This window comes from Agelaius tricolor, unplaced genomic scaffold (genome assembly GCF_023055355.1).
Source record: "Agelaius tricolor isolate 1412-34295 unplaced genomic scaffold, bAgeTri1.0.p SCAF_11, whole genome shotgun sequence".
In the NCBI taxonomy this organism is placed as follows: Eukaryota; Metazoa; Chordata; class Aves; order Passeriformes; family Icteridae; genus Agelaius; species Agelaius tricolor.
The window spans coordinates 23,850,518-23,870,699 of record NW_027269271.1 but is presented as its reverse complement, the minus strand read 5'-3'; the positions used below and the strand labels follow the sequence as shown (position 1 = coordinate 23,870,699).

Genomic DNA, 20,182 nt, shown 5'->3' with positions numbered 1-20,182 from the left:
GGAAATTCTCCTGTTGAGCCAGGAACACAAGGAAACACACAGCTGTCTTTATTACAGCTCTCACATCTCAATATATTCTGACTAGATCTGTGTTTTGCATTCTTGGAAAACTTCTCACTTGAACACCAAATGAGTCTTTACTTCTCTACTTCTTTCCAGCCTGTACCATGTAAGAATACCTTAGGTGAATTCAACAGAAGTCGTATACCAAGGGTCACTTCTAAAGTTGTCATTTCTCTCCAAAATGTTAATATTGGTTTTTGGTTTTATTGTGGTTAAAAACCTTGGAGAGAAAACTTGGTCTTCATGAAGACATCATAGCACAATTCTTGCTTTATAGTGGCCAACTCAGATTATGACAAGTTTTTGTGGCAAACTTGGCAAGTGTCATGTTATACAAACTGCTTATTTAGTTAAAAATAATTTTGCAAGTCTGCAGTAACATTTCACATACCAGTACAGAACTTTTAATTCCAAAGGTTTTCAGCCTATCTTAGTAATAAGGTAAACTATGTGTATCAAGTTGCTTTTATATTGAAAATATACATGGTTGATTTTGAATTTTTTGGAAGGAACCCTTCCAAAAAACCATACATCACAAACCATACATCAATGACTATAAGGGTTTACTGCTTTGGCCCAAGAATTCCCCATTAGAAAGAGGTTTCAGGATCAAAGTTATGCTACAGATATTAAATTAAACAGACAACAGAAGAGAGTAAGAGGGGCAAATGTGGTTTTTTGAGCCTGCAAAGTGTTCTTTTACAGTTTGAATGGTGACTAGTTTTCTTGCATGTAAAGCTGCTCAAGTAAACAAAGTTCCAGCTTTTTATATATATTTTTCTCATCAAACACTGTCCATGCAGTGGAAATTAGTCATAGTTTAATAAACAGATCCATTTGTTTTTCCTTTCTGGCAACTTGAAGAAAAGAAGGAAAGAAAGAATACAGATACAAGACACATATTAATGGTTTTTTTTCCTTTTGAAAAGAGTTTTCCTTTCCTATTATTCCTTTCTAAAGAAATTTAGATACCTTTCAAACATCTACCCTTGTAATGTAGGAATTCACACAGGCCTAAATACAGGTTTATGCCCACAATGCAAAGCTTTATTGTAGCACTGGTTTTGTGAAGGGTTCATAAAACAATTGTCCTCTTTTGAGAGAGTCCAGAAGGAATTCTTTGATCCTTTGTGCTGAGGTTGGATGGTTGGAAGCCAATGCACTTGTGAGGGATATTGTTTCTACAGAGCTGAGAGCACTGCTGTAAAGGCATCATAAGTTCAAAAATGGAAAAAGAAAAGAGGGAAGTGTGTGGGGACATGCTCAGATCATCAGGTAATTGTGAGAGACTTGGTATGTTGTGGAGATAAATGCTGCTGTCTTTTATTCTGTGGTGAGTAGTGTGATAGAGAAGAGCTGTAGATGAACTCTGAGCAGCTGTGCCTCCCTTTGTGTCCCTGTGTGCATGGTTGGGAACTGCTGAGACTGCTGGGATGTGTTGGCCTGGGAACCTTCCACTTTATCAAACATTAGCCAAGGACTGGGGCTCAAACCAGAAAGGTTGGCCTGACTCAGATGGTTACAGACCTTCCAGCCACAGAAGGCATGTTAAAGTCAATGTCCCTTGCCTTGCCTTAACAAGTTCACCATTTGGCCAGCAGCAGCTGATGCCATGTACTAATAAAGGAGTAATTTTCCTCGCCTCTTGAATGGAAGATGGAACTCAGCAGCCTGGACTACAGAGCAGCCTTGAGGTGACGTTAGCTGGTCTGTCTTGTTGAGAATACAAAAATAGCAGACAGCTTTTCAGGAAGAGCTTAGGTCTGTCTTTCTGATCATCCACATCCTTCAGCTTTCTTCTTTTCTGTCCTCTCCTCAAAATGCTCCAGAGCTGTTTTTTCTGGTCCCTCTCCTTGACACACATATGCCACTTGCAGCTTTTCCACACTTGTTTAATAGTCACTAGCAGAATGTTATCTCTGAGCATATGCATCTTATAGCAGCATGATCTTTAGATGACTCCATTGGAGCTTTTTCTTTCTTTTCTAGGTGATGAATATTAGGTGGAATGAATTGAGTTTCTGAGACTTCTAAAAGTTCCCTACTTCAGGCTATGTTTGTTAGCAAGTTAATCATGACTGTCTTCTCCTAGGAGGTGTTCTTTCCTGACTACAGCAAATAATTGTGCTCTCTAGCTGCTGCCCTCAACATTTCCCACCCACACTTTCATAGCAGACATATCTCCGTCAGATTCTCACAGCAATTCCTTAGCTGCCCCAGCAAATATGTTAATACCTGGTGCATGCCTATCTTTTCTTGCCCCTTTTAATAAAATGTTAGCTCCACTTTTTATTGGAGTAGGTTATGTGAATTTTTTTTGTTTCAAGAGCCTGTGCAGCTCATGGTGAGATGTTACTATGTATTTCAGAAGGATGTAAAATATCTGTTCATAGAAAGATTTTAAATTGGATGATTCTAGGACTGAGTTTTGAAAGTAAGGTTGAGAGTGTTTCAACTTCTTAGTGTGAATCCAAGCTTCTTTGCTGTAGAAAGTTCATGGAGGAAAGACCCTTTGTCAAATTCTGGAACACATGAAAAATTTTCAATAAAAGATTTTAGATTATATTAAGAATATACAAAATTTAGGTCAGGAAGTTGTCTTGATGTGTAATATTTAAATCCAAGCTTTTATTGGTATTCCTGTAGTCTTGGGCTTCTCTGAGGATTTTCCTCCTTGCCTCATTCAGCTTGGGGAGTACCTAAAGCAGGTCCTGGCTGTGGCCACTGTCTCCACGCTCCATCCTATGTTCCTGCATGCTCCATATGTCCCATTTCCTTTCCCAGGGCAGTCAGTGGGGTGAATGAACCATTGTGGTAGGGACAGCTGACTCTTTGTTCCCAGGAATCTCTGGGCCTGTCCCCTGCTGGGGTGCATGGCTTGGATGGTGTGTGACAGACCTGGGGAGAAATGGCACCAGGAAAAATGTCAAAGCACCTGCAGATGCTTCTCAGGTGATCCCAAGGGTTGTTCTCATTAAAGAAGTACCAGGAAGAGGTTGTAGGAGACCTCCCAGTACTGGTAGTGGTTCCTCACAGGCTCTTTTTAATGGGCTTGATTTTTCCTGGCTAGTTTGGGAGTACTTGGGATGAGCTGTTGTGTCACTGCCCTTGAGCAGCGAGTCCAGCTGTCCCTAATGGTGGTGTCACCTCCTGTGCCTGTGCAGGTCTTGCCCTGCCAAGAGCCCACTCCAGTCTTTGGGAGAAACTAAGCCCAGCAGTTCAGCCAGTGCTGAATTAACCTTGTTCAGAATAGCTTTTTTTTTCATTTTTTAAATTTTTACTGTGATATTTGATGTGCATGGCCTACTTTGTCACCATTAGCTGACGTGCTACTGCTGTGTTTTACCTTTTCAGCAGGTAAAAGCTGGCTGTATGCAGAGGTTCAGCAAATCATTTTCTCTAACAGAGTAACCAACTACTTCACACTCCTAAATATAGTCCTGAACACAAGTGTGGCAGTACTCATGAAAAATATTTAAAGCTAAATTTCACACTCATTTTGTATTTGATCCATTTCTGGTTTATTTTTAACTCATGTAAGATGAAGAGTGGAGGAATTTTTTCCCTTTTTCTAAATTCTAGTGTAGGACCATCTCTGAGATACAAAGGACTTCCACAAAGGCACAGTTTTGTGGGGTCTTTTTGGTGTTATTTGTTCAGTGTTGAAGCCTTATTATGGCACATTGACACAAAGCTAAATGGCAGCAGCAAAAAAAATTTGGAACTTTTAAAACTGTAACTGCTAAGTAGGGGTTTGGTGTAACCCTAATGAGAGTGGTGATGTCATCAGCAGGCTACAATGCCTGTAAAAATTGATTAAAAAGCTGGGATTTATCTGTGCAAGAAGATTTTGCACTTATATTTAATTTCCTCATTTCCTGTATTACCCTGCTTATTCTGAATATACATTTTTTTGTTTGTTTGTCTTTAACCCTTCTCAACTGACCTGCTTGTTCCTCAGTCATGTTTCCTTTTTGCTGTACCTTAATAGTCAGAAATAATCTAATTTATTTTTGTAACATAAAAACATACAGGTGACCTACACTGTTGTTGATTCTCGTGGTCTTAGTGTTATGTTGCACCACTTAACATCACTTATACTTGTTGTATAAGCTCAGCAAGCATACTGTAAAAATATGAAATTCAGGATTTTAATAAAATTGACTTCAAAGATAGTATGGTTATGGTAGCTATGGTAACTAAAACTAATTAAAATATGCTAAAATTTGCAAGGGAGTGAAAAGGGAGAAAATGTAACTTAATGTTTTTCTTTTCATAATTAACAGTAAGACATTTCTTCCAGTGTATTGCCCAAGTGCCAGTCAGTCGATTATTTGTGTTTTTTAAAGAGTTCCTTTAAAAATAGTAGAGGCTGAAGCACATTGTCATTTTTTGTGTGGAAACTGAAAAAATGCATGAATCTACCCTCTATTTCCATAGTGAGCTTATTCCTTGGGCAGGGATGTTGTGGAGGCTTCCTGGAGTGTTCTCTGTAGGCTGCTGCTTTACCTGCTGGACAGCTTGTGGGCAGCATCTCCATGGCTTTGTGTGGCCATCAAATCATCACAGGGTTTGTTCCCAGTATAATTGTACAGTCCAATACAGATGGACTGGTGAGGGCAGCCAGATTGACAAATTATAGCTGTCATTGGGATTGATGGTCTCTTTAAATGAGCTTTTGAACTTCTAAAGAAATACATAGCTTTTGTTATAAATATTTTTTGTAAAATATTTATCGTGTTTCAATTTTTGAAAAGTAATGCCCATATTTGAGTTTCATGTGTAGGTGCAGAGGAAAGATGTAATGGATGGCATTTTCACATCCTGCTTGTTTTCAGGGTTTTCTTTAAATGTAATGGTAATGCTGTATTAGTGTACTTGTTTCAGAAAGGATTATGAGAGTTGTTCTGTAATAGCTGTAATCCTTTGTGTTTGACATGTGCAGAGTATTGTACAAATATTAACAAATCTGTACAACACTTCAGTGAGCTAGATGGGGACAGTAAGATGAAAAGTTTGAATTATTCAAGGTCAGTATTTAAGTAAATATTGGATCCAGGATTAAAACTATCCTCAGTGTTGTAGAGAGCCTGATTTCCTGTTTCTCAGAGTAGTCTTTTCATGACTTGATTGTCCAGCTCCATGTGTTTGTACTGCAGCCAAGTTCTGGTATCACTGAAAGTTAAATGAAAGGGAGAGTTTCACTGACAAAGAATAATGGCTGTTTTTAGTTGTATTAGTTTGAGCTGTGTTGCCTCTGGTTAATTATTTTTGATGAGACTTTGTGTTCACTTCAGAACTGAAAAATAGATTTTCTATTTATAATGGAAATTAAGGAAGAAAATACATGTAGGTTTTTATTGCAGCAAATATCTGGGCTGATACTCAAGACTGTAGATCTGAACAATCTGCTGCTAAGTGAGCACATGCAAAAGGAGAATGTAACAAAATGCTTGATTGTCCTCATGTGCATTAGAAATTTGACTACAAATAGGTAGCCATATCAATAACCGTCACTCCTACCAGAATTAGACTGGGTATCTCAGTTGTTCCACTGGAAGAAAAATTGCATTGAGACCTCAACATTATTTGCTTCAATAGCTGGCATGGTAGGTTGTTTTTTTAGTTTTAGTTTGTTTTGAATTTTGTGAGAACAGCAGCAGGTCCATGCTCTGTGCATTTACTTGTGTTACTGTATTAAATATTAATGAGCAAGAGCCAGACTTGATGTAGGACTTCAGAGAGGATTTAAGAGGTTTATATAATCTGTGCTCTTCTTCTGTAGGATTTTTGCTCCTTAATCTTTCTCTCCCTTCTTTAGTGCCTTTGTACGAAGCAGGTGTGGTTTTCTCTCCATCATCAGTGAGCAGTCCTGGTTCAGGCTCCTGGCACATCATCCTTCTTACCCATCATCTCTAAACCTGTCAAGCAGTGGTTTAAGACCTTTCTATCTTGCCTTCCCCCAGTTTGATTAAGAATTATTTTCACCCTGTTTCCTATTCTTCAGACTTTATTGAAATTCACTTCACAAGATTTAGCAGCCTTTTGGGCCAGTTCCTCAAGTGCGTGTCTTCACCTTCCTGTGCTTATCAGCCCTGCCTGTCACAGTGCTGCTTGATGTGTTGTTCTTCCCTGACTTCTTTGCTCACTCTTCTTTGTGCTCTGAAGACAACCTTCCAGTCACTCATTTGTGTGTTGCTGTCATTTTCTCTTTCTGGTGAAGTGCTGCAGAACAACTTAGTTCTTAAAATTTTGGGAGTGATACAAGCCCAGATGATGGCATCTCTCAGCTCTGCCTTTTTATTGCTAACTTTTCTCACATTTTCTGTCAGCTTCCCTTTCTGACACCCTTAGCAGAAATCTTTTTCAGCTTATGCTTAGGATGTCCCAATGTATTTTCCTACAGTTTTTGTCCATTTGTCTTGAACTTGGAGTCTAGAGGAGGAATAATCTTGTTTGTTGTTCCCAACCCAAAATCTTGCTGTCTCTTACATACTCCTCATCTGCTTTGTTGCTTACACTCAGCTCTACCTTTATGTCCAACTAAATATACTTCTGAAGTGCTTTCACTGTGCCTGGTGTTTATTTCTGGAATATTTTTCTCTGTCCTTCCAACAATAAAGTAAATTTTACTATCTAAATCCTGAATTGACTGTGCCAGCACCTGGTTGACCCCACTTTTGCACACTCCTCCCTTTTTTAGCTGCATTGATTTTGATGGCACCTGTCCTCTTCAAATAACTTCTGCATTTCTGCTGCTGTCTGTTGGCCTGTGTTTGTTACTGTCATTCTCAGTTTCTTCTTTTGTACTGGTCATAATCTCAGTGTACTCCTGTGAGGCACATTTCTTTTTGCTTTGTATCGTGAATATCTCCTGCAGGATCATTACATTTTCTGAAATCTCATCTCTTCTTCTTCTTCCAGTCCTCCTTTAATGTTTGCATTAAATTAGCTAAGAAAGTAATTTATAGTTCTTTTTTTTTTCCAGCTTCAAATAAGCTAGGTGGCTTTTTAAAAAAATTATTATTATTATCATGCTGTTTTCCTTCTCAGTCACAGCAGTACTGAAAATTGTTTATTTGTATGTAAGTGGCACTTAGGAATCCATGCCCTGTTGTGCTTGGTGTGTTTGCTCTGGTTCTTGTGCATCTTTTGCTTTTCCTCATCTGTAACCAGTGCACAGCCTGCCCAGGCAGGTGATCTTACCTTCCCTGTAGAAGCAACCTGGCTGAATCAGTACCAAACCAGTTCAGTGCAGCAGTGTGTGGGGAATCTGGTGCAGGTGTTGTCCATATGTGCTGGGTACATGCCTGGAAATGAGAAGGCTGATGGTAAGTTTTTTCATCTGTCAGCATATCATTTTTCACAAGGAGTGGAATTTTTTTGAAGGCTTAGGGGAAGGACGAATTCTGTTCAAGGTTCTTTCATTTTATTACTGTAAGATTTATGGCATTGCCAAGCCCCTTCTTTGGACTGATACCAGACTTGCCATCCCTCATCCATTTGGAGTGCAGAGCTCTCTTCCTTTATTTTTCCAGCTTTCATTCCAAAGATGGAAAAAAATCAGCATTTGAACTCTTTTTTGAAGGGATTAGTTTGTTCAGTCCTTATTTCTAAATTAGAAAGTAAGGAATGCTTTAAGGGAACTTTGAGATTTTCATAGTTTTATTTTACATCCCACAATAGGGTTTTCAGTTTTAGAGCACTAACTTATTTCTCCTTGCATTTAACCCACTCCCTGCCCTGTTGAAGTTGCTTTCTCTGCCTCAGTTCCCTTCCCCTCTAGACTTGAAGCTGTTACCTTTTGGCTTGGATCCACCCATGCTGACACTGAAATGAGGGCCTCATTGAAGTAAGCATTCCAGGAACAGTTTATCCTTTGCTAGTTGATAGAGATTTTTAAATGCAGAGTTGCTTCTTTGGCTTTTCTTTCTTTGAGCACTGAGCTGGGGCCAAGTGTGTTCCCAGGCACTCTGGAATTCCTCAGCAGTTCCCTTTTTCCTGACTGCCTGTTCCCAAAGGCTGGATGGGGAGAGACGCTGTCATGTGCCCTGGCTCTTGAGCCCTGTGCCTCAGTACCAGGAGGAGTTGGCTGCCAAGATCTCTCCAAGTCTGACCTTTTCTTGGAGCATGGTTATTTCAGCATGCTTTGCTCTTTATCTTGAATCACAGAATACCAGGTTCTCCGTGAACAAAACCAATTTTTCCTAATTTACATGTGTCTTTCAGAATGTCCCTTCCTAAAGAACAGAGGGAATCCATTCTTGTATTGTGCATTCCACCCTGCATATTTTGTTACAAGTGCCTAATTAAGTATGTTAAGTGCTAGTTCTCAGTAATTGATAGCACTGAACCACTCATTGCATATCTAGGGGAAAACAACAGACACAACTTTATAACAAGCTGATCATAGCCACCTAGGGGAAGGTGTAATTTTTAACTTCTAGCAAGGTTTAAATGACTGGGAACAAAGTCCAGACAGATTCTTTAGGTTGTTACAAAATGAGACTCTGAGTTGCAATGCTTTTAGGCTGCCCTCCTCTCTCGTATGTAGCCTCAGGCACTGAATTGGAGCTTGTACATATATTTGGTTCCTATCCTGGTTTTCTTCTGGCTCAAAATCACATGTGTTGTTTTTTGCTGGAGTGTTGTTTTGTACCTGTCTTTTGTTTGCTGCCACAACAAGAGACAGAGAATCCTAAGGAGAGCTGCTATAAATGCATATTCATGTTTCTTCTACCCTTCCCCCAGTCTCCACTCTCTCCCTCCCACCCCTTCCCAAATTCCATTAATATTTACAGAACAAGAGCCAGAACTCCAACATTAATCTCAAATTCAGAGTGAGATTTTTCTGGCTCTATCTGCAGCTAATGCAGAAGACAACAGAGGTTAGAAATGCACTTTAAAAAAAAGAAAAAGAACAAAAGGCCTTTTCATATTCAACACACTGGATGGATTGTGTTAGGTAAAAATAAGCTTTCAAAGGCCAGAGCATATGTAAAAAAATATTACATGTATTGTTGTTGGAAGGCAGAGGAACATTTATTTGCTTACTGAATGCGTTGAAAGTTCCTGAGCTTTAACTTATATAAACTCATTGTTTCTTCAAATTTTGTGTGTGGAGAAAACAGTTCCTTTGTTCGTCTTACTGGTTCTTGTACAGATAAGCAGTAAAACCAAAAAGTCAAATGAACAGAAAGAGAACTGTGTTGATAGTTACATGCCAGCAATGTACAAACTAAGCATTTGTAAGGAGATGTCTAAACAAACTTCAAAACCAGTGAAGTTTTGCAAACATAAAGTTCATAAACAAACTGAAATTGAGTGGAGTGAAGAGAATGAAGAATTCAGATAATTTGCATTCGTTCTCTTTGACCCCTAACTAAATATTTTCTTTCATTTTCATTGTTAAGTGCATAGAATGTGTTACTAACCATTTTGAATTGACTTTAAAAGCCAAAATCAAAGATAAATATTACTGTTCTTCTAAATTGTTTTTGTTTCAATGTTGGTTTATTCATTGGAAAGTATTTGCTGACTTCTGTAGTCTGCACAGGCACTTACTCCTCTGTGACCCCTGTCCTTGATTGTTTCAAGAGTCACTTTTCCCTGCCATGGGGAGGATACCTTGTGTCCCTGACAGTTGCTGTGTGCTTCTGGCTTCTGGTGACCTCAGTGAGTTGTCAGCAGACAAATTTTGTTAACTGTGTCAAGTAAGGGATTGTGTCCATCTGGTTGTGAGGCCAAGGGTTATTTCAGAGGACAGAAGCTGATCTGAATTCTTTAAATGAAGAAGGAGGTCATCTGCATGTGCTATGCAAGATGGTAAAGCAGTCTGGAGAAGCTGGCTCTGCAGTATCCATGTGCTGTTCTTCCTCCAAGGAATTGAGAGACATATTTTAGCAAAGGATTCCTCAATCTATCCAATACCCCAAAATACATAAACACAGAAAATGTTGGTGGTTTTCTTTTTTTGCCCTTTTCAATATGGATTCATTTATTAAATTCCAAGATAATACCAATACCCATCAGTCTATCCTTTAGTCTGGAAGTTTGTATTATTTGTTTTTTTTGGGAAGGGCTCCCATATTTTCTTCTCATCTCTCTGGCATTAGAATTGGCTTATCTCACTTTTCTGATGAACCTACATTTTCCAGATAAATGAAAACATAGGGGTTTATTTTTCAAAAGTGAAACAGTTGGATTGCCTTTTTGTTTCACTGGGATAAGCATCCACGATGCTCTGGGGAATGGAGAATGATCTAAAATAAGCCTAGCTGTTTTTTGTTGTTTATCTGTTTCTTTTTGCATCTGTCTTAGTATTTATTGCTACCATCTGCGTTTCATTTCAGGTTGTCTAATGTCTCATTCTGCATGTTCTTTGCCTATTCTTTTTACATAGCCTTGGGCTGTAATATCACCATTTGCCTACAAGAGATCCATTTCTATCTGGAACAAAATGAATTGCATTCATCTGTGTAATTCATTTCTAATGAATGCCTTGCTCCTCATTAAACAGTGATTTACCTTTGTTTCCCTTTCCTACACTGTCAACACGAACCATTTTGAGGTCCTGTGGAGAGATGCTAATTTGAGAAAGCAAAAGTCAATGCAACTAAGCACTCATAGGGGCCATCCTCCTTGGCACTTTCAAAAATATTCACGGGACATGTTGCAGAATAAAATTTGCAGGTGGATAAGAAGACTCAAAATATTTTCCTGTTCATAAGCTCTCAGTGTACGAAGGCAATGCTTGACAGTTTAAATGCAGTTCTCCTTGACACTGCCAGGAGCAAATGAATCTTCTCAGACTTGTCTGTTCTGCAAGAATTTTACCTATCACAGGCACATTTTGGGAGACTGTATTCTTGGTTCACTGTCCCCTCTCTACCTTTTCAGGAATATTAAAATATTTTGAATGTATTTTCAGATTAATATTTTTAAATACCTAATTTTGAGGTACATCAAAATGTTACAGACTTGAAAATACTTTATTTCAAATTTTTAATGAGATGCAAAGATTCATGTAAATATTTATTGCCTTTGCCAATAGTATCTAAAGGAAAAGGATGAAATCCATTAATTAATGAAATAGGGTTGTGGAGTAATTTTGTTACAGATTTGGTTCTTATGCAACTTTTGTGTAATGCACTTTGAAGCTCTCCAGCAACATTCCCTTTTCCAGCCCTGCACTTTGCAGAACAGCAGAATCTGCCATGTGTGCAAATAGATCCGTGCTGCTGACAGATGATGGTTAGAGTATGGGATGAATTACCAAGTTTATTTTCACTTTAACCCTAAGCAGATTTTGAACTGCAGCAATGGATTATGAATATGAAAGTACCATTGGTAAACATAATTTAGAGCAATGCAGGAAGTTTTATTTACAGCCTCTTCAGCTCTTACTTTGGTGATAGTACAAGCCACTCAGCAACACTTTTGATCACTTGAATTTAGCTTGGCATTTTTCTGTATTTATTTGTGTGTTGGGCCAGCCTGATCCCCAGTTGAAACTCTAGAATTGCCAGTGGGCATCAGTGGATTTACACCATGGACTAATTTGATCATGGTATTATGAGGGGATTGGAGTATGGGAGGTTGGGTTTTTGTAACTGGTCTTGCCTAAGTCTTGTAGTATTTGGAAGTAAGAACACTGATTAATGTAACAAAACCTTATTTTTAATATACATTTTAGAGGACAAAACTGACCTTGAGAACAGTGTGATGCAGAAGAAAATTAAAATCCCCAAACTCTCTCTCAATCACATAGAAGAAGCTGGGGAAGTTACAGATTATGGGGAAGAAGATGTGGAGCTTAGACACAGTAAGGTACTGAAGTCTTTCTGTTTTTTTTTTTCACTCCTCTCCTTTTTTTATCTTTTTTTGTAAGTGCTTGGGGCATATATGAACATCCTAGCTTAAGAATTCCAGGCTTGCTTTTGATCCCCTTAAAACAGTGTGTTTGGTGAAATTGGGTCACATTGTGTGTGGAGGTGGGGTATGGGTTTTCAAAACCTGATTTAAGTGCAATCAGACGTTTTCCTGTGTATACTGTCTGCACAGTGTAAGTGCCACCTGGGACTGATGCAACAATGCTCTTCCACTTTGGCTCAAAATGCCTTAAAAGTGACCAGTACCCAGCTGTACCAGCTGTTCTTGGTGGCAGTGGGGACAGATTGCTCACTGCTTGTTTGGAATTGGGAAGGGTGCTCCGAGACTGCCCAACTACAGTGATTGAGAAGAAGAATTGACAGGAGTGTATCCCTCCATAATAACTCCCAGTTGCCTTTTTAGGTTCAAATGCCAGAAACCCACTATGGAAATGTATTTATTTTTTAATATCAAATCATTTCTTTAAAAGTCTGCCAACCTTCAGAATAAGATACTCCTTGATGGTTTCATGTGTTTTGCAGCTGCAAGAGTGATATTAGTCTATTTCCTTGTGGTGGGCCAACTTTTTTTTAATTGTTAGTTTTTTTAGAAAATGAATGCTGCAGGTGTAACATCAAATAATTTTGTTTTCTACCACGTTACTTATGGATAGTGTGGTATGGGAATTTGATAGTGTCAGTTTCTCACCTCTACTTTGTGAGCTGCATTTGCTTTCCTTGCAGTTGCTTGGAAATTCAAACACCTTTTCTTATTTGGCCAGCAAAACTTAGTGACTTTACATATTAGTGTACTGTCACATATTAATCCCACTATCCAGGCCCCAGGAAAGTGGTGTGATTTAATTTGTAGGGTTTGTGCAGATGACTGAAGGTAAAATTCCACTGAGAGTTCCCAGGTCCTGAAGCCTCTGCAATGCAGTACTAATATAGAAGGAATCAGTTGATAAGGAAGATGAAGCTGGATGATATATTCTGTCTCCAGCTTCAGTGTTTTCAAATCCCTTTCAGTGTTTGCTGATAATGTTAACTCAGTCACTCGCATCAGGCAGTTGGATGAACGTGCTGTAGGGATACTCAGTGAAGGTTTTGTCTCTCAAAGTGTGGGAAGGACAAGCCCTGAGCTCACAGAACAGCTTTGTGCCTGTGCTGCTTTCACCTCTGATGTCGTCACAGGTGACAAATGGAGAACACAGTTCGTTCTTTCTCTTGCTTATCAGAAAATCAATTGCTGTCAGAAATCTGAATGTTAAGGGTAAACTTTAAAGAAAAAGAGATCTAGATCAACTTTTTCAAAAAGAAATTAATGATACGGAATCAAGTGACCTGTATACACTGCCTGTATACACTTTGTAAGTGTTGCACAAATGTGGGAAGGCCTTAAACTGCCTCAGAAGTTTGTACCTGCATGTAGCTGAGTTACAGCTGCATGTTAGTTGTGCTGCATATTAGATCCATAAGAACCTGTTAGGCAAAATATTTTTGCAGACTGGCTTTGTCTTAGTCTTTTGGAAGACAAGAATATTACCAGTTCCCAAGACTCTCCTAATTTATTTGTTTTCTATTGTAACGTGCAGAGACAAGATGGGAGGAAACAAAGTGAAGGTACACACAAAAGCATTGAAGCAGTTGTTGCTCGCCTTGAGAAACAGAACGGGATGAGTCTCAGTAATACTTCCAGCCCTGAGGAGGCTTTTATGGAGGCTACAGAAGGCATGAACAATATGGACGATGCTGTAGTTCCTCGGATTCTCTATGAGGAATTGCTGAGGAGTTACCAGCAGCAACAGGAAGAGATGAGACACATTCAACAGGAGCTTGAGAGAACGCGGAGACAGCTTGTGCAACAGGCAAAGAAGCTAAAGGAGTATGGGGCACTCGTGTCAGAAATGAAAGAGCTCAGAGACTTGAACAGGAGGCTCCAGGATGTACTGCTCCTAAGACTAGGTAGTGGTAAGTGCCGGACTTAAGTGGGACTAGTTTGAATGAATTTTGCAGGTGTGATCAATAGTCATGGAAATGTATTTGAAGAATAGCAGTGGTTGTTAAACTGGACATTGAATGTTAAAAGGGTTTTCTGCTGTGGCTGTACAATATGTGTCGAATTTGTATGCTATGTACGTCTGCGGCTTTCTTTAAAAACTAGAGGTCTTTGTGCTGGTATGGCTGAATCAGAGTTCCATTTTAAGCAGCTGTATTATAAAGAGTCTCTGACCTTCCAATATATGCTGAAAAAGTTAATAAAGCATCATCTGCAAAATATACCAATATGTTCCAGTTTAAAAAAAAAAAAAGTAACGAAAAGACGCTGGAATGAATAGTTGGGCTAAAACTAATTTATCCTTTGCAGTTAGGGATTTTGTTTGTTGTTATGTGACTGTTACCTTCCATTTTCTGACCCCTCTTCCCTTTAGCAGCTTATTAGAATGTGATATATTCCTGAAGTTTTAGCAGTGGCTTTAAACAGCCATGCTATTTGAAAAACAATGGATTGTTAAAAGCATAATTAAAAAGGCTTTATATTAGTGTCCCGTTTATCAACACTTGTTGCAAAATGCAGGTTTTTGTAATTTGGATTTCAGTTTTTAAATATCTTGGGTCAATTGCTCCTTTGTTTGGGTTTATAACAATCATTTAAGCATTATGTTGGAATAAATGGGAAAAAAGACAAAATAAAAAGTTCATCCTTTTCATTGAAGATGGTACCCTTGGAATACCTTCAAAAATTGGACTAATTACATTTATTTGCAATTAGAATGTGGTACTGCTGTGTTGAAGATTTGCTCGGTGACTGAAACTTGGTTGAAATCTATGCATCCAAACTTAGCATGCCGTTCTTATGTCTGCCTTTGTGTATCTGGAAACTTAATTTCTGCATGTGAGTTGGATATTGGCTCTTCTCCTGGACTGGAACGAGTGCATGCAATTTGCATGTGGGTCTGAGTCCTCACGTACAGAGCTGGATCTGGGAGAGCATGTGCCTGTGCTGTAGCATGTGTTCAGGTGTGCCCACACCCTTGGAGCCAGGTTCTTGGAGCGTCCCACAACCTAAACTGGGTGTCTGATTGTGAATGCTCATCATTGTTACACTGTGCACAATTAAAATGTCGTTACTCACCATAAACATTCTAGTTAACTTTCTAAATAAAACTAAATAGGCAAGGTTGCCGCAGCCTGAAAAAGACGATGTGGTTGGCAGGAGATTCCACTGAGCTTTCTAAAATTTTCCTTGGATGGAAAGATGTTTCTTCATCTGCAAGTAGTTAGCTGGAATTTATGGGAATGGAGCACGAGCCAGATGTTGGTAGGCAATGGGGCTGAACAGCGTAAAGTACCAATTTAGTTGGTAGACTTGACAGCAGTTGGAGTGGTGAGACCGGCAGTGAAATGAAGACAGCTACTGAATTCTATCTCTTTTCTTTCACTTTAAGAAAAAGAAGATGCATTTTTTTGCTTCAGCCAAATAAAGAAACCTTAGGAGAAAAAGAGAAAAAAGGAAAAAAAAAAAAAAGAAAGAGGAAAAGGAACCCTGGGAAAAAAATACTGAATCTTCTCTAAATATTGGGCATGCATTTCTATTGTATGTATCAGTGTGACAACTGAAAACAAATCCCAATTACGTTGAAGACGAGTTCTTTAAATTTAATCACATACCTGGAAAAATATCAGCTATATGACACTTCCAAAAAAAATTCCTTGTTAATATTACTTGTAAGGAACATTGGATGGTAAAGGTGGAATTTGGCTGTGCTGGCTTTGTCCTTCACAGGGTTTGAATTTCCTAAGACTCAGTGTATTAACTGTTGCTTACTCTGTTGTTTTTCCTTTTAGCCTCATTCACAGCAGAGAAACAACCATGTTCTAGAAAGATCAATACAAAACTTATGAATAATTAGCAAGGGAGACATCTTCAGCATGTTCTAAATTAGAGAGTCTGATGACAGTATGAAAAAGTACTACTTTTAATCAAGAATAGATACATAAAGACTTTTTTAGTCTTCCTTACTTTTCCAGCTTATAAATGAGGTATGTTTGGGTATGTGAATAATCTCTGAAAATTGTTCTGAAAATAAATTACATCCTGAATTCATCTGCAGTTGCAGTGATCTCTTAAACCTAGAGTTTCAAATTACATGTAATTTATGTTACACTGCACTTCTAGCAGGCTGGACTTAATGCAAACTAATTGCATTTCTGTTTCACCTTAGAGACTTGTGATTTCTTTGCATGAGACGACAGCTGGTTTGTGCTGATGAATTGCAGCTGTGGGAAATGCTTGCCTGTTGCCATTTTAAACTTGCAGATCAAATATAGAACAGTCTCTTGAGCTAACGTGCAGTCAAGTAGTCAGTCTCCTAATTTCCCATCAACGTGTTGAATTCAGTGAGGAGCTGGAAGTCAATGCATTGTACTTGAGACTTAGGCCTTCAGCTCTGCTGCTAAACTGGAGCCACTTTTGTGGCAGGAGTGAGGAGGTTCACCTTCCTCATGGTGACACCAAATTGTTCTTTGTCACAAAAGAGCCTTGGAGGCAGCTGTGGCAAGCTACAGCAGTGAAATCAGTACTGATCCATGGAGAAATGCTTAATATCATCTTTATGATTTTAGTATATTATTTCCAGGCACATCCCTTCACGGAGGAGGCAGGCATTTCACCAGGGCTGTAGGGACCAGAGCAGTGGAAAAATGGGATGACTGTTGTGGAAAAGGTTGTGGTGTCCCTCTTGAGCTCCTGGAATAATGTGTGCAGCCTCTTGCATTGCCCATGTAGGGAGCTGGAAGCCCTGCAGGTGTAGGCCTTTGCAGTTTGTTTTCTTACACCTGAAAACACACCTAATTTGCCCTCTTTTTGTCAGTAGAGAGTAAGATAATTTAAAGAATTAAATAACTGACTCTCCCCTGTAGGGACTTTAAATAGCCCTTGGATTGCAAAAGAAGAATTTCAATAACTTCCTAAAAAAAATAGCTTTCTCCTGGGCAAGATCTGTGCCATTTCCTGTAGCTGGAAATATGGCCAGAAGTACTGAAGTTCTATTGGGATAATGCTTGGGTGTTTTTAGCTCCCTGATAATTTCTTCAATTTCATGTTAGATTTCTGAGAATTAGTGTTGCTCCAAAGTCAGGTGGTATATTCACATTCATTCAGAAACATTGATTCATCAGCATGTGCACACAGACCCCCAAGGTTTTATTTTTAATCCCAGTTTAATTTCAGTGATCCAGTTTACAGTGTCTTGGGACTGACACCAGAGTAGGGAGAATGAAATGGGATTTGTGTCTTACCACATGTCAGGTATTAGTGTTTTCAGCTTTTCTACATTTGTTTGGCTTTTTGATGTTTTTAAAAAAAAAAGGCCCAAGGTTTCTTTCAAGTACAGAAAGTACCTATATTACCACTTCTCAGACTTGTGTTGTTTTGCTTCAAATTCTAGCAGACCATGTGCAAAAACTTTCTGCTTACAAATGTATGCTGACCACTTTATCAGTCAATTTGTTTTTATTTTCTTCCTAATTTCAGGAGTAGCATGTAGCCTAAGATGCATTTTTGAGGAAAAGGGATGGTAAAGGGAAGCCTTCTACCTCTTCATCCTGATTTGAGTTTGCTGGCCTCTTGGATATTCTAAAAAAACAGCAGTCAGGAGAAAGATTTTGCAATAAAACGTTTGTTTCCTTCTTGCATTCGTCTTTTTTTGTTTTTCCCTGATCCTTATTATGTAAGTGCTGTCATTGTTAAGCCTTTAGATGGAGGTATATATTTTTGTATGTCCCATTCATCATCTTTAAAATAAGATGCAGAGAGGGGGAGCTTGGAGTGTGGTGAATGGGGCACACCACTCTGGCAGGCAGGCAGGAGTGCAGGCTGCATGTGCAATTCCCAGCCTGCAGGGTTGAAAATGCAGAGTTTAGTGGTTGTGGAAGTGGCTGTGGAGACTGCCTGGTTAGAGGCAGGTTTCTGTTTGGGAATCAAAAATCAGGATATAAAAAAGAGATTTTAAAGGCTTTCTTTTGGTGACTTCTAAGCAAGTGGTTAAAGCATGAATTGGAGCAGAGGTAATTCTGACCTGTGAGAGCTGTGGTTGTTGTGGACTTTAATCAGCTTTTTCCTTGGGGAAGCTCTGGAAACCAAATTCCAGCTGTGTCAATATATGGCTAAAAACAGTAAAAGACTTCTAAATAGGGAGTAGTAAAAGTGTTTAAAGGGAAAGAAATGTTTCCTGCAAGGAAGAAGGTGGTTATACTTAGGCGTCTCTCTCAAAGTGACTTTCAAAGTATAAGAAAATAGCCCTTTGTTGAAGAATGTGAAGTAACAGCTTCAGAGATGACTTCTTAAGGTCACACTGGCAATTACATCCCTGCACCTGCTTGTTCAGCTGTGCCCATGCTGAGGGCAGGCTTTGGGTGCTTTAACCAGTCCAGGTCTTCCCCCAGTCTCAATCAGCTTTACAGTCTCAAGTTTAGGAAGTTCAGTTTGTCTTGGCTGTACTGTTGTATATTCATGGTACTAGAGGTGTTTACTAAGATCACTATGAAATTATAATGCAAATGGGATGTTTTGTGATTTCTCTGTTTGTGCCATGCTTGCACTGGGGCTGGCTCTTAAGACCCTCTTGTTGGTGGCACTGCAGCGTAGGATTGTCTGAGTTGCCAAGACAACTTTTAGTCATTGGTGAGCGTGGAGTGGCAGCCAGCTGAGAACATTGAGCTGGCTCTGTAGGTGTAGGATAAGCTATAGGATAAATGTCAAATGCTGACAACGGAGGAAGCACTGCTATTGCTGTATAATAATCTCTAAATGAAACTGCACAAAGTAGGAGGGATGAATGCTGTGCTTGTTCCAGGCACAGGAACTATTTAAGATGCGTGACTAAGACCTGAGCTGTGGTGCCAGCGTGACTTGCAGAGTTGGATCAGCTCAGGGCTGGGTCTGTGTGCACAAACACTGAGCAGGGAGCTGAGGGGTGACCTGATGATCGATGGCTGAAGATGTCAGGGTTGGGCTGCAGAGTGCTGCAGTGCTCTCAGCACCAGCCTGGGACAATCTAGCACTGACAAGTGGGTGAGTTTATCCTTAGAGTTCTGGACAAGGTGGTATTTCCATGGTGTCCAGAGTCTAACCTTGCTGTGCTGTGGAGCCACTGGCCCTGCATGGAACTTCAGTGCCTGCTGGAGCTTCTTGGGATCCTAGAGCCACACATCAAGGGACACTGATGGGCTTGGGGCCATAGCCTAGACTCCTGGTGGAACCCCTGCAATGAATGGAGTCAGGAAATCCAGTTCACAAATCACTTTTAGTTTGTTCTTCTGTCCTTTTAGGAACATTTTATATCTTCGATCTGGAAAAGAAAAGTTGATGACTAACAAAATAACTAATCCACTTTTAAGTCTCAAACATATGCTTAGTAGTATTCCGTTGTTTAATTTGTGCATTATTTTTGTTGATTAAAAATAAGAATCAGTGTTGGATGAATTGGACAATCAAAATTCTAATTTATGTGGGGTTTTTTAACCTTTGATATTCTTTCTGTGCATGATACTTCAGCATAAGGAGCCTGAGTCTGTTTCCTTCATAGCATTTCTGCAGATCCTCCCTATTTTTATAACACCTCTGTTATATCTAAAGAGATTTTGGATTTCTATAATATTTGTAATTCTGTGTGGATAATTTATGTAATTATCACAGTAAATTATGCAGGTTCCTATGCAACTATATGGCAATTCTTATTTGAAGAATTACTATTGTTGCTTTTGCTTTATAATTTCAGTGTCATTTTAACATAAATTCCTTAGTGTGAAGAAATCTTACCCATATCTGTAATTGTCCTTATGCTTTAGGAATAAAATTTAACACTTAAATTAAAATTAAACATTTTAATGTTTATAAAGCAGGAATACTTATCCTGCTTTTAGTTACTGATGTTCAGAAGTAGGATTTTGGTTTAGATTACTTCTAACATTAAAATGAACATGACTAATATGTTATTTTATGCTAATCATGGGTGATGAAGGGATTGATTTCATGTTCTCTGGGATAGCAGACAGCTCTCTTTTCTTAACTGTCTAGGACCTGCCATTGAGGTTGAAAAAGTAAAACCTGAATCAATTGAGCCCGAGCCTGAGGTACAGAAGACCTTCAGTGAGGAAGCAAATACATCAACGTACTACCCTGCCCCTGTTCCAGTAATGGACAAGTATATTCTCGAGAATGGAAAGGTATTTTATATTAAATATAG

General features: G+C 39.0%; 1 protein-coding gene across 10 annotated transcripts in view; it reads left to right on the top strand.

The window, feature by feature from the left end:
• LOC139594494 (BEN domain-containing protein 5-like) overlaps nt 1-20,182 on the top strand; it is an 885,873-nt gene that overhangs the window by 531,758 nt on the left and 333,933 nt on the right. For 7 of the 10 annotated variants that reach the window (XM_071436690.1, XM_071436688.1, XM_071436689.1 and 4 more), the window contains 3 exons: nt 11,759-11,892; nt 13,529-13,904; nt 20,014-20,162. The exons of the other annotated variants lie outside the window; for them this stretch is intronic. In XM_071436690.1, coding sequence (XP_071292791.1) covers nt 11,759-11,892; nt 13,529-13,904; nt 20,014-20,162 — 659 coding nt within the window. The remainder of the gene's footprint in view (nt 1-11,758; nt 11,893-13,528; nt 13,905-20,013; nt 20,163-20,182) is intronic. 10 annotated transcript variants of the gene reach the window in all.